Genomic DNA, 14,593 nt, shown 5'->3' on the forward strand with positions numbered 1-14,593 from the left:
GACTTGCGCATCGATGGGGATGAAATGATGATGATTACGACAACACAACACCCAGTCCCTGCGCGGAGAAATTCTCCGACCCAGCCAGGAATCTAACCCGGGCCCTTAGGATTGACAGTCTGTCGTGCTGACCACTTTTTTTTTTATCTCGTTTTGTTCGCTTTTGTTCGTTGCATCTGCTCGGGGCGGACGTCGTAATACATCCGTTGACGTTCGTTGTTGATCGATTAACTCAGTTTTTTTTATTACAGAAGGCAGCTAACCCTCTGACCGAACACGCAGAGTTACCGTGCCGGCAATTCCTGCTCCTTGTCAAACTTATCGTAAATTTGTACCAGATTCTCTAGTGCCACAGCCAGAGTGTTATCGGACGCTTCAAACATAAATTTTCTTTCAACAGCGTGGAAAATATTGGTAATTTCAGTCATGGTCGTTTACCATTGTAACACTTCCAGTACTAGATTGAAACAATGATCGACGAATTACTTCTTGAATCGACAATCGAGCGTCATGAGTAATTCACCCGGCATTGTTTTATTTCTCCTCCTTCTTCCTCGTCGGTCAGTATTGTTATTGCATTTGTAGTGCCAAAAGTAACAGCATTGTCTACAATAAATGCAGTTTGTTCTGTCACTAAAACTTATTCAGGGTTTTTAATTTGGCGAGTCCTTTATCCAAAGCCATTTTTGGAAACTGTAGATATTATTGGGCTAAATTTACATCATCCAGTACTGTGTGTCAAAAGCCGACTTACGCCAAAAAGGTTCAAGTCGTACATTGTTGGAATCAGCAAGCTTGCTGCAGATGTAGTATCAAGGCTTTTCCTGGATGGATATTACCTATCTTCCGAAGTGCTCACTCCAGCTAGTGTCAGGCAATAGTTTCAATTTTTTTAAAATAAATTCCTGTCTATAGCAGAAGACGAGAAGAACGACTACGACTACTCTACAGTTTCGATACATGTAATGCTAGAGGAAACACATGAGAATGCATGGACTCCACATATATTTAAGGAATGATTAGCACAGGACTGAACAGAGCTTTTGTATTGATTTTTCGAATGTTTCGTTGTACTCCTCGATGTGACGCGGCTTTGTCAAGACCTTGAGCCTTACACAACGCAACATCCAGCCCATCTTTTTCCAGCTGCCGTTGAATATCTTTTCACATACGCCTGGCAGTGTTTTCCGACATAAAAAAGCTAAGGTTTCTCGAATTTCCATTGTTGTCATGTGGACGTATCTATTTGATTCATTTTCTCAGTTCTGGTTTCGTTGCGAGTGCTGTCAAAAATAATTCCGCAATATTTCGCCTTGTTTGTACGCCGCAGCGGCCCCTCTCTTCATTTGGTCACCTAACAGGTTACGAGTTCTGACGTAATTTTACGACAATAAAGTTCAAATTGCCTGCTCTCGTTGCTAATCTTTAATAGATACGTCGTTTCTTTTACGAAAGAAATCACCACGTAATATTCTTTTGTTCGAATCTATCACATTAAAAAAAAGACCCAACATAAAGAAATTATCAGAATGAGATGGAAATCGGTAGATATGATATACATGAACAGACAAACAAATGATTAGAATTTCATAAAAATTGGATCATTTATTTAACAGAAAGAGCTTCACAATTTGAGCAGATCAGTAATGTACGTTGGTCCACCTCTGGCCCTTACGCAAGCAGTTACTCAGCTTGGCACTGATAGACAGTTGTTGGGGTGATATCGTGCCAAATTCTGTCCAATTGGCGCGTTCGATTGTCAAAATCCCGAGCTAGTTGGAGGGCCCTGCCCATATTGCACAGTACGCTTCCAATTGGAGAGAGATCCAGCGACAACGCTAGCCAAGGTATGGTTTGGCACGATTTAAGCCCAGGATGGCATGCCTTGAAGGGCAACAAAGGAAGGCATAGAGTATCGTCGACGTACCACTGTGCTGTAAGGATTTCGCGGATGACAATTAAAGCGGTTCTGTTATGAAATGAAACGACACGCTAGACCATCACTCTTTATTGTCGGGCGACAGGCAGGTAAGTAAGTGTCCCATCACTGTGGAGGTGGAGTCTGCAGACACATCCTCGGCCTAGACTGGAGTAGACTTGTCTTTTTTAAATTCTTTATTAAGATGTAACAAAACTGCCTCTTTATCTGCTTCGCTGAGCGTATAAAGAGGTCAAGTCTCTTTATTTATTGCTATTAGTTCCAGTGGCACCATAAGTGGGCCTCCGAACAATATGTTCTAGACAGTTACCAAAGAAATCGTTTAGTAATGTTTCGCAGAACGTCTTGTCACGCCCTACACTTAACAATATTGTAAGTTTCTCAGTCGATTATTGAATTATTAAAATCTCCTCCAATGATGACAGCATGATTCAGGAACTTAAGCATTATTGAACTTAGGTTTTCCCTAAGGTTTTTGGTGTCTTTTGAAGGTGAATCTGGTGTCGATTGAAGGATCCGATGATAAAGTTGATGCCCGAGTCTCGCTCATGCAATAACGCATGCAGTTTCAATTTCTATGTTGGTGGATTTGAGTTTCTTACCTGTTGCGACAAACACACAATCTCTTTCACCATATAACAATTTGCATGTATATGATGATAGTAACTGTTCTGGAAAGAACAGATACCATTGATGACCGTTCAGCTGTCCCCATCAAGGTATATCAACAACACCTGTCGGCAGCTGAGGGCTTCAATTAATTATCATTTACTCCAGACAAGCTGCACGGTCATCAATGGTATCTGTTCTTTCCAGAACAGTTACTATCATCATCATATATATATATATATATATATATATATATATATATATATATATATATATATATATATATATATATATATGGCTACCCAGCCATTGACTTTCGTTTGTGCGAATGCGTACGGTTTGCCCGAACTCTTACGGGAATCCCCAAAGTGTGCGCGAGTAATGAGTGGATGGGCAAATATCTATTAGGCACATTACATAAGTAGAATTGTGGACAGTTGGGAATGTGGGTCTCACTGGAAGCGTGCAAGGGATAAGTCCCTGCAGTCGCGCTATTCATCTGTGCCCTCGGTGGCTCAGACGCTCTATGCGTCTGCCATGTAAGCAGGAGATCCCGGGTTTGAGTCCCGGTCGGGGCACACATTTTCAGCTGCCCCCATCAAGGTATATCAACAACACCTGTCGGCAGCTAAGGGCTTCAATTAATTAACAATTTGCATTATTAATAAAATTAATAATTCGCAATAATAATAATAAATAATGGAGGCATAAAGAATGATATTGATTAGTTTAGCACTTTTGTAGCATTGTTTTATATTAGAAGAAGTGGAAAGGATAATAAAAGAGGAGAATATTAAAATGAAAGTGACAATGGCTTTTGAGAAAGAAGAGAATTTCGATAGAGAACTGTGTTGACAAGGGAAGGGAAAAGTGGAGGGGAAGGGAGGGTTGATGAAAGTGAGCTGCAGACAAGTATATGGAAGAGATACTTGTTGTGACAGAAGGTGGGCCATTAGCTGTCTTTTGAAGTTTTGAAAGGACTTTAATTTCGCTAATATTTCGAGGAAGATTGTTACAAAGTCGAGTTTCTGTTAGAGAAAATGACTTTGAGAACATGGAAGCGTTGCGTTGTAGTAGAGCAATCTTTTTTTCTGAAAATGGAATTCCCTGTAGCGAAATGTTTGTTGTAAGGTGCTAGTGTCGTTACGCGTTTGTAAATCAGACGACTCAAGAGCAGGTTAGACAATATGACGTTGAAGTGCTGCGAGGTCAAGAGTTTTTGGGTATCGGAAAGCTGTCGAATTTAGATTAAAACATGTACCACTTCACTACACTGCGCTGTAATGACAGAATAATCGAAAAAAGAAGATAACTTTAATACAAACAGTTATGCAGCTGGCGCAGCAGTAAACATGTTTGGCAACATTTAGTGGGAATCGCATTTATTCAATTGTACTGTAGTTTTTCTGTTGTTCCACTTTTTCTTTTTACGTGAAAGTCAGAGCCGTTGCTGTTCCCATTAAATAATAACGATAAAGTCAGTATAAAACTAGTGTTAATCGACCATTAAGGGAATTAATATAAACTTCGTCGTATTGAGAGATGTTAGATTTGTAAAGACGTACTATACGATGATTGTACTTTACCGTTACATATGCAAATAAAATGAGAAACGAAGACTTTTAACATCACTCTAAGCGTTACAGCTTCCTGTACTTCATATTTGTTTTTCTGTTGTAAGGCCATTTTCCCGTATTGTCATTCGTCCGAAACAGTACGCACGGTACCCTGATGTTCTAAACGTGGGGGGGTATGCTTGCATTGTATAAATTAACTAACAAAGTTAAGAGAAAATATAAATACGGCACTCCTAATCACGAGAAATAGTACTGAAATCTGTGGCCGAAAAACTAAATTAAAATTAACAGACAATAACGTAAGTGTAACACATATTTAACTACTAGCAAACCAAATAACTAACGTATTACGAAGAAATATAAGCAAATGTGCGCACTACAACTTTGTTTATTTTTCCCTGTCCACCTGCAAAGACGACCGAAAAGCAGAATCCGTCGACTGCAGCTGAACTTTGCAGCTGTTTGTCCTTCAACGCTTCGTCAATGACTAACAGATGGCTCTTTTGCAGATGTTCAAGTAGTCTTACAGTTCTCCGTAAGATGTCAGGACGAGTATCAGCGCTGCCAACAGCAGCCGTTCCGGTAGCGGGCGGAGCATTTGTGCACGCTTTTACACGTGTAACACACGCTTTATATAGAGTATGAGATATATTTAAGATATGACACGTGTTCTGCACGTTGTTTACAATGTTATATGTCAAATTTTTCTTTGTCGTCAAGTTGCAAGTATTCAACATTTTGTAGAACTGTTGGTAATGATGAATCCGAGAAACAAGTTTCGATGATGGCGGCGGGGTGGCTTTGACATTTCGGAATGAGGCGGACTATGTATAAAATACCGCGTTTTAAGTTATTTTTTCGGTGTTTGTCGTGTGCGCCTAAGTGTAGTGTGACGTTGCTTGTCTTAAGCACTTTATTAATTTCAGGGTAAGAGTTTTTTTTTTTGTAATCGATAGTGTCATATGTAGCGGCGAAAATATAATTTCAAAAGGAGCTGTTTTGCGTGTGTATGCGTCAAGAATTCAGCATGAGTTCAGTTGTCTTTTGCAAGGTGCAGTTATTTTTTGTTTCTAGTACTTGCTTGACAGTGGAATAAGAAATGTTGCATTTCAGCCGATTCAGTTAGTTCCCTCATGAGAATTTCAGTGTTTCTAATACAGGATCTGCGAGAATGATCGTCGCTTGATAAAGTGGAAAGGTCAGTTTCCTGTAAACAATATTCTCACTTTCTTTAATACTAGTAACGACAACATTGAAACTGAAAATATGTAGGCCTATAATCATTGTTATAATTATGATTTGCATTGACGTTCCTCATGCGTCAATTGACTCCCGTTAACAAACAGTATGAAAAATGTTGGAGACGCAGTAGAATGTTGATGGACTGTGTGCTCTATCAACTGTTCTTGCGCTTAGAGCAGATATTGCTGAATGCCATTACACGCATGTCAGTATTCCAAAGTTCCCTTAGAGGTTAGTAAACAGCATGTGAGAGACATGTTTACGTGACATTTTATTCAGCATTTTTTGTTCCAAGAAGTGTAAAAAGAGCCTGCAGTCATCCATTTGCTGTATTAGCGTCACATAATTTCCACTCTCTGAAACATGCAAAAAATTTGAGGGTCGTTATGATCCCGTTCGGTATATGAGTGTAGTCATCGGATTTGGTATCATATGTCATACTGGCGTTCATGCTGCATTCATCCACTTTGAGCGAAAGATCACGATGCAGCTTCAGTGCGGCAAACACTAAAATATTACGTAAGACATCGTATCGTTCGTTTTCGTATTTCGTGTCCATCTGTGCAACTGTATGAGAAAAAACTTATTTCGCAGGATGGCGAGTCCTAACGTCCCGCCATGAGTGAGCTTCAGGCCACGGTGGAGTTCTCAGTAGAGCTCTACAAGTTCTACAATGTGGATCTTTTCCAGAGAGGGTGAGTAACATTTGATTTTGCTTTTATCCGTCATGAATATGTGTCGGCCTATTATGCCAAATTTCCGCAGGGCACACATTTCCCAGGTATACTTTTATTACCAACTAAACTTTAATTTCCTTAACGGGTAACATAGCTGTCAGGATTTTTAATCTTCGATGTTATTTGAATATTGCTTGTAAATGAGGATCTAAACTCTGGGAACAGACAGCAGCGAATGCGACGCCCTAGGCAAATGATACACAGTGGCTCACCCGTGGCAAATTGCGACATAAGAAGAAAGTGAAACGTTATTATTTTTTCTTTTAACTGCTAAAAGATCCTTTATCATTTGAAGTGAGAATTCGTTTTGGGATCAGTAAGTTTGACATTCTATCGGAGGCGTACATGGTACACTGTTTGGTTAGTTAACGTCACTGAACGCAAAAGATATAATTTTCAGTCCAGTCCTGTCTTTCATGTTTTGTATCGTTCAGTAGGTGACAGCACAACTACGTGTAATGGATATCCTACGTGATGCATATAGACATTCAAACCAGCGAAACAAAAAAATTCTAGAAAAGAAACAAACCTTAGATATTGTGAAATTAAGTCTCACAATTTCACAAAATGCGATCTCTGGTCGTGTTAGTTGACAGCAATTTGCTTCCACGCACTGTTGTACAGCTGTGCGCCAACTTTACTACGCCCGTGGCGTTTTTAAGTGCCTAACTTTAGGTCTTCCACCTGCATTACTTCATATAATCATACTTTAAACAGACTATACGGTTGAGCTACAGGGTTCAACTCAAATTGTTCGAAGAAATAAGCGATTGCGAGTAAAAATTTGTCGCTGTTGTAAAAAAGAGCAGTTCGTTTGTATTCTGTTTTCATCAGTTCGAGTGAATCATCCATTTATTAGGATCTCGTAGTTTCCAAGGGCATTTTGAATTGTGTAACTTAACAGCTGTCTTTGGACTAGAAGAAGCTATCAGTTATAACCGACGTAAGTCGTTTGGTAAGGGGCTGAAACGTACAGTGCAAACGACAAACCAGTTCAATGTCTGGGCACATAGTCAAGTGTACCAGTCCGAGAGGAATTGTGAAAAATGCCTACGAGTGTTTTTGTATTATAACCCCTCGTGTCATTTTTCATCAAGTAGAAAACAGTTTTTTTTTATATAGGACGAAACTTAGGGCTCCACTTATTAGTATTTTAGTTTGCTCTGACGAATACAGCAGCAGTTGCGTTGCCATGAAGTAATGGTTGGCATCTTTTCAGTAGATGGCAGCAACGTATTCACACATTAATTTCGGTTTTTTAAATGTAGCCGAAAGCTGGTGTTACATGTGTCAGTTTAATTCCCAATACGTTTCTCTTCGGCGCGACCGAATCAGAGATTAACATAAATAGTAAAGGGCTTCAATTTTACGAGACAGTAGGCGTAATTGCCAGAGCTTTTCCCTCCGAATGTATCTAAGTGGACATAAGCATCTGTACTTCACGAACCACTGAGAAATGCATGGCAGGCGATACTTTCCGGTGTATCAAGTACTAGGGTTCGTTCTGTTCAGTTCTGATGTCTGCTTAAATGCCTCTGTGTGCGACTGTGATTAGTTTAATCTTCGCGATCCGGAAATACGGAAGCGTCCGATCCCGCCCGTCTGCTTTGACCCATGACGTCACAAATATGGCGGAAACAAAAACAAACACACACACTTTCCACAAGAAGCCTAATGACACTAACGGGACAAGCGCGGGAAATGGAGTGTTTTGGGTGGGAGGCAAACTAAATATAAACAAATTTAGACGCCTTGCGTTGCTACAACGTGTAAGTTTAGACAGCCATGCATGGATACCCACCCACCTCCCCAGGGGTCGTAACCCCTGCAACCCATAGAAGATAAAGATGCTTCAGTAGCTGATTAGTGTTTTTTGTCTTTAAAAAAAAAAATCTCATGGGATAGAACGAACAGATCAGAAAGATAAATATAATAAACTAAAACAGAAATTCGAGGAAACAGATAATTAAAATAAGTAATAAGTGTTTTTAAATTTAAAAAAAGTCTCACGAGATAGAACGAACAGATCAGAAAATTAAATAAAATAAGATAAAACAGAACTGGAGACAGCCAGACTCAAACCAAACTCCGCGACATCATGACGTCACACACAACACCCTTACGTCACGGGTCAAAGCCGACGCGTTGGATCGGACGCTTCTGTCGACCCCGCGATCCTTATAGGAGTGATTCGTAGAGAGTTGTAGTGTATTGCTAAATTCCGCACTTGGTACTGCTTCTTTAAATTTTGTGTGTAAGCTTTCACAGGACATTCGGTATCTGTGTTCAAGCGTCTGCCATTTACAGTTTCTCAGCATTTCCGTGACGCTTCCATTGGTTAAACACACTGCAACCGTTGCCGAATTTTATTTTGAAAGAATAACATTCCTACGATCTTCACGTACTATTTTGTCCTCACTGCACTATTACTCTCCCACTACTCGATGATCTGGTAGGGTAACTGACTGGTCCACGGTGAGGTAAAAAGACACACACACACACACACACATATATATATATATATATATATCACTGACACTTGATACTACACTGTTAAGTTCAAAAATCGATGTGGGAACGAGGAATAGTATGGATGTGTGGCGAAGTCCCAAACAGTACCGAATAAATCTCCCTAAAAAGGGATCCATTGGAGAATGTCTCTGACAAGGAAACTATTCAGATACGTAAATTTCTTTTTATTTGTAGCACAGAAGACATAATGTGCAATATTACTATGAATTTGTGAATTATTTTACATCCAGAAGTGTTAGATTTAAAAATCCTCTTGACTGTGTTGGTGTCCAACAAGGAGCAGGCCCACAGGAAATTCTTTCATTTATTCTTAAAATAAACCGCAATACTCACAAGGAGCGTGCTCTGGCGGGTTATTGAGCAGAATTGTACCCTTGTCTTTCATTTCTTTCTGTACTTACATTGAATCCTTAGATTGTGCACAAGCATATTATGAACTGTGGGCAGTGGGCCATCAGAAACTAGTTGATATAACTGGGACAAAAGTAAATAGCTCAGGAAACGTGTTGTTCTCGAACGAGGCTTTCAACTCTAAAATTAAAATTCATGTATATTACTGGCTTGCATCGAATTATAAGCAGTAGTAACCAGTAAACGAACGGAATTGATGTATTGGGGCAGCAATATTAAATTATTTTATCGCTTGCCATTTTTAATGAATTCTACATCTACAGCCATACTCCGCAAGCCACCTGACGGTGTGTGGCGGAGGGTACCTTGAGTACCTCTATCGGTCCTCCCTTCTATTCCAGTCTCGTATTGTCCTTGGAAAGAAGGATTGTCGGTATGCGTCTGTGTGGGCTCTAATCTCTGTGATTTTATCCTCATGGTCTCTTCGCGAGATATACGTAGGAGGGAGCAATATATTGCTTGACTCTTCGGTGAAGGTATGTTCTCGAAACTTTGACAAAAGCCCGTACCGAGCTACTGAGCGTCACTTCTGCAGAGTCTTCCACTGGAACTTATCTATCATCTCCGTAACGCTTTCGCGATTACTAAATGATCCTGTAACGAAGCGCGCTGCTCTCCGTTGGATCTTCTCTATATCTTCTATCAACCCTATCTGGTACGGATCCCACACTGCTGAGCAGTATTCAAGCAGTGGGCGAACAAGCGTACTGTAACCTACTTCCTTTGCTTTCGGATTGCATTTCCTTAGGATTCTTCCAATGAAAGTCTGGCATCTGCTTTACCGACGATCAACATTATATGATCATTCCATTTTAAATCAAATGGCTCTAAGCACTATGGGACTTAACATCTGAGGTCATCAGTCCCCTAGAACTTAGAACTACTTAAACCTAAGTAACCTAAGGACATCACACGCCTCCATGCCCAAGGCAGGATTCGAACCTGCGACCGTAGCGGTCCCGCGGTTCCAGACTGAAGCGCCTAGAAGCGCACGGCCACACCGGCCGGCTATTTTAAATCACTTCTAATGCGTACTCCCAGATAATTTATGGTATTAACTGCTTCCAGTTGCTGACCTGCTATTTTGTAGCTAAATGATAAAGGATCTATCTTTCTGTGTATTCGCAGCACATTACACTTGTCTACATTGAGATTCAATTGCCATTCCCTGCACCATGCGTCAATTCGCTGCAGATCCTCCTGCATTTCAGTACAATTTTCCATTGTTACAACCTCTCGATACACCACAGCATCATCTGCAAAAAGCCTCAGTGAACTTCCGATGTCATCCACAAGGTCATTTATGTATATTGTGAACAGCAACTGTCCTAAGACACTCCCCTGTGGCACACCTGAAATCACTCCTACTTCGGAAGACTTCTCTCCATTGAGAATGACATGCTGCGTTCTGTTATCTAGGAACTCTTCAATCCAATCACACAATTGGTCTGATAGTCCATATGCTCTTACTTTGTTCATTAAACGACTGTGGGGAACTGTATCGAACGCCTTGCGGAAGTCAAGAAACACGGCATCTACCTGTGAACCCGTGTCTATGGCCCTCTGAGTCTCGTGGACGAATAGCGCGAGCTGGGTTTCACACGACCGTCTTTTTCGAAACCCATGCTGATTCCTACAGAGTAGATTTCTAGTCTCCAGAAAAGTCATTATACTCGAACACAATACGTGTTCCAAAATTCTACAACTGATCGACGTTAGAGATATAGGTCTATAGTTGAATTTCTTCATATTAGTCCATTAACTTCCATATGTTATCAATAAAAATAACGAGCGTGGTCTGAGCCGCGGCTTTGGGTTCGATTTTCGGTGACCACCTTAGATTCTTCTGCGAGGGCCAAATTGGGTAGACTCAACCTCATGGTCGACTGGTTGACAATAAGCCGTGAAATTGACACGCAAGCTGCAGAAGTGGCGTGAAATTGAAAGGCTTGCACGGATCTGTGTGTGACTGACCCACCTCCCCCCTCACGTTGCGTGACAAATACATGTTCGATTCGAGCGAGGTGGCGCAGTGGTTAGCACACTGGACTCGCATTCGGGAGGACGACGGTTCAATCCTGTCTCCAGCCATCCTGATTTAGGTTTTCCGTGATTTCCCTAAATCGTTTCAGGCAAATGCCGGGATGGTTCCTTTGAAAGGGCACGGCTGATTTCCTTCCCAATCCTTCCCTAACCCGAGCTTGCGCTCCGTCTCTAATGACCTCGTTGTCGACGGGACGTTAAACACCAACCACCACCACCATGCAATCTGTTACCTACCGTTTACCCATACAATAAAACTACAGTGGTCTATAGGTATTAAGTGAAAACTTCTATAATAAATAATTTGCAATGTATTGTTGTTTTTGGCATCTGTATACATACACATAGAGGATATCCGCTAAGATAGGCTTCTAGTGCCGTCATCTTTTTGAGGCTGATATAGTTTCCCGGATAAATGTAAGCTCTCCGCTTATTTCTGTACACGACTGTCTTTCGTCCTGATACACAATTTGTGGTGGTATCGATTCATCTCATCCTTGCCCGTCGTGTTGTCCCTTGTCTTTGAGTTGTTGTTTCTCAGACTAGACAGTTCTTTGTCGGTCCTTTCTTTTGAGATTACCAAATCATCTCACTATAGTTTCAGCACACATCTCGTTAAGGGTTTGTTTCACTTGAAGACAGTGTATGCCGTTGTTTGCCTTTTACTTAGCTGCTCCTGATTTTTAAAATCGCATTTCGTAAACGAAAATTAGTGTTTAACGTCCCGTCGACGATGATATCATTAAAGATGCGTATCCTTAAAGAACTTCATCCCTACTGCTTGTAGAGTGCTGATATTGTTGGTTTCGGTGCGGGCTTTCTAGACTGTATTAGGGCTAGTAACTGATAGAAAGAAGCTATTCTTGAATATGAATTTGTGCGCTGTAGAATTTCCTTGTCCCAAAAACACATTTCTCATCAGGTGATACAACTGTGCTCCATTGTGTACCTTACTAGAGATTTCTGCAGAAGGGCGATTTTCTGTTACGCATCTAGTACGGATGTTCCGTTGACCAACAGACAAAACTTTCGCTTTAGACTTGCTTTTGATGCAAAATTGCGTGAAAATGCTATTCCAGTGTTTTAAAGTTTCTTAATAAATGAAAAGCACATGTTTGCTTTTGTTCTACAATATTACTTTTGTGTTAACCGGCTTTCGGCTTACAAGGCCATCTTCAGACATTTACTTTCCTTGTACGAAAGTATAGTTTTCGGCAAAGCAAAGAGCCTTGCGTTTCATATCTTGCGTAGAACACTAGTTCTCTTGCGATCAGGTGGGAGTTATGGCCTGTCTCAAAACGGGTGCTGTGAATTATGATGAAAGTCGAAATCTACGCTTTTAGTGACCATGCCACAAGCATTGGTTGGTGGAAGAAATTTTCTCCGTTCCCATAACCGAATCTGGAGAGCCGGCTGAGAACGATTGTGGATAACATTCCTTTTTTTTATCTTTGTAGTGTGCCAGTCTTACAGTAAAGCGATGAACGTGGACCGGGAGAGGTCTGTCCGGTGTTAAGTTTGGTTGGCAGGTTGATCTGGGGAAGGGGACCAAACACGAGGTCATCGGTCCCATCGGATTAGGGAAGGATGGGGAAGGAAATCGGCCGTGCCCTGCGAAAGGAACCATCCCGGCATTTGCCTGAAGGCGATTTAGGGACATCACGGAAAACCTGAATCAGGATGGCCGGACGCGGGTTTGAACCGTTGTCCTCCCGAATACGAGGCCATTGTGCTAACCACTGCTCCACCTCGCTCGGTGTATTACGTTTGGGTAGCCATTCGATTTATGGATTAATGTTTCGTATTTGTAAGTCTGTCTTCACTGGCTCAGAATTTTCTCGTATAAGTTTTCACTAAATCATGGCAGGCGATTACCGGGATGGGTTTTTCAAGTAAAGGCGGATCTCTTCGCCCTTTTTTTTTTTTTTTTTTTTTTTTTTAGCTAATGGTACGTCTGCAATGCTGCAATGGCCTTGCTGTCAACAAGGCGATGCATTCCAAACGTTCCACTCGTTCTGCTCCTCAAAAATGAAGATACCTCTTTAAAAGAATCTGAACAGTTCAAAGCAACTTGGAATGTGGGTGTCGACTTCACTCTGTTGTTCTTACTGTTATTTCAGTAAAAGTGAGTACTGGACATTTTCCCAGTAGCTGCTTCTGACATGTGTCAATCACCACGGATGAGTGTTCGCTTTGTCGTTCATAAAACAGTGTCTTTTTCATAGTCTGATTTCCGTTTCTGTTGGAGGGGGGGGGGGGGGCGAGGGAGGGGGGGATGACCATATCACCCGGGTACTTGCGTTAACTGTAGGATAGTTAACATGGAAGTGGAACTTGGTCTACCCAGGAGAGCGCCTCTGTAACCTTGGGCGAAAGGTTGGTTTCATTAGTGATACATATTTACAGTATGACACGGTACTGTATCCAGAAAACTTATGTGTAAAGTCTCTGGCCGCTGAAGCCTACGCAGCTTCAGTTTTGGGATTGTGCCTAAAAGTACACATCAGCTGATCGGGATTCCAGGCATCAGTTAATCCAGCGCTAGGACTCAATTTGGAAGAAAAATAAGGAAGTTCAAATTTTAACGTGCAGCCGGGAGTTTCGATCCTGTATGGACTTTCCATCCTATACCAAGTTACATACGTTAAACTTTACGAACCAGTGGTATCGAAAATTTAACCGCGTGAGCAAATTTCGAGAGTCTATTCTCCGGGGTTGGTGTACTTTCTTACGGAATTAGTCATTACTGTTTGACTTTAGACATTTTTAAGGAGGCGAGCAGAATAAATAAATGTCCTCTCCTCTAGAAATAAGGACAGTTGAAACGAGTGACTGAGTTAGAGGGGGGGGGGGGGGGGCTGGGGGAGCAGGAGGAACGGAGTTAAAGGGGAAGTATTTCCGTTACCACAGGAACCGGAGTAGTTCGGCGCATCACGGTACTGGATTGTCACCAAAACTTGATCCACCCGTGTCTGACAGTCGAGGTCATGATGGACAAGACTGCAGATACCAGAACATTTGACTGCAGGACGATTGTGGGCTCCCGACACATGGTGCACATCTTCACGGTCGTTGAGGCACTTAGGTTTCCAGGTGACATCGTGTTGGTGTTCTGTGAGTAGCTCGATTCGAGGAAAACCACCGCCGCGAGAGTCAGCTATCGTTGGCTCGCCTTTGACTGGCAGTGAACTGAATCGTAAACGCGAGTAATTGCGACACAGTGCATTCAGTCGTTGGCAAGTGGTGGACACCTTTAGCCCACAGTGAGCTGGTGATTCTGGATGATGGGGATACTCACCATATGACCAGAATAACTACCTCACTATTGGATAGAGAAGCCAAATGTGTACCTCTGCCTGCCGTAAGTCACAGGGCACAGATGTTAGCATGATTGTAGGTACAACGGTATTCGACAATCGACGCATGGAAAGAGGTCACCAACAGTGGTGTCGTGATGCTATTCGGGACATACCGATGGCCAGGTACAAGTACCAAACGAGACG

At 41.7% G+C, this 14,593-nt stretch overlaps 1 protein-coding gene across 1 annotated transcript in view; it reads left to right on the plus strand.

The window, feature by feature from the left end:
• The first annotated feature begins 4,877 nt into the window (after nt 1–4,877).
• The window catches only part of LOC124787677, a 622,327-nt gene continuing 612,611 nt past the window's right edge, over nt 4,878–14,593 (plus strand). The window contains exons 1-2 of the mRNA XM_047254496.1: nt 4,878–5,323; nt 5,962–6,062. Coding sequence (XP_047110452.1) covers nt 5,986–6,062 — 77 coding nt within the window. The 5' untranslated portion in view covers nt 4,878–5,323; nt 5,962–5,985. The remainder of the gene's footprint in view (nt 5,324–5,961; nt 6,063–14,593) is intronic.

The sequence above is a fragment of the Schistocerca piceifrons genome, chromosome 3, assembly GCF_021461385.2.
Source record: "Schistocerca piceifrons isolate TAMUIC-IGC-003096 chromosome 3, iqSchPice1.1, whole genome shotgun sequence".
Lineage (NCBI taxonomy): Eukaryota > Metazoa > Arthropoda > Insecta > Orthoptera > Acrididae > Schistocerca > Schistocerca piceifrons.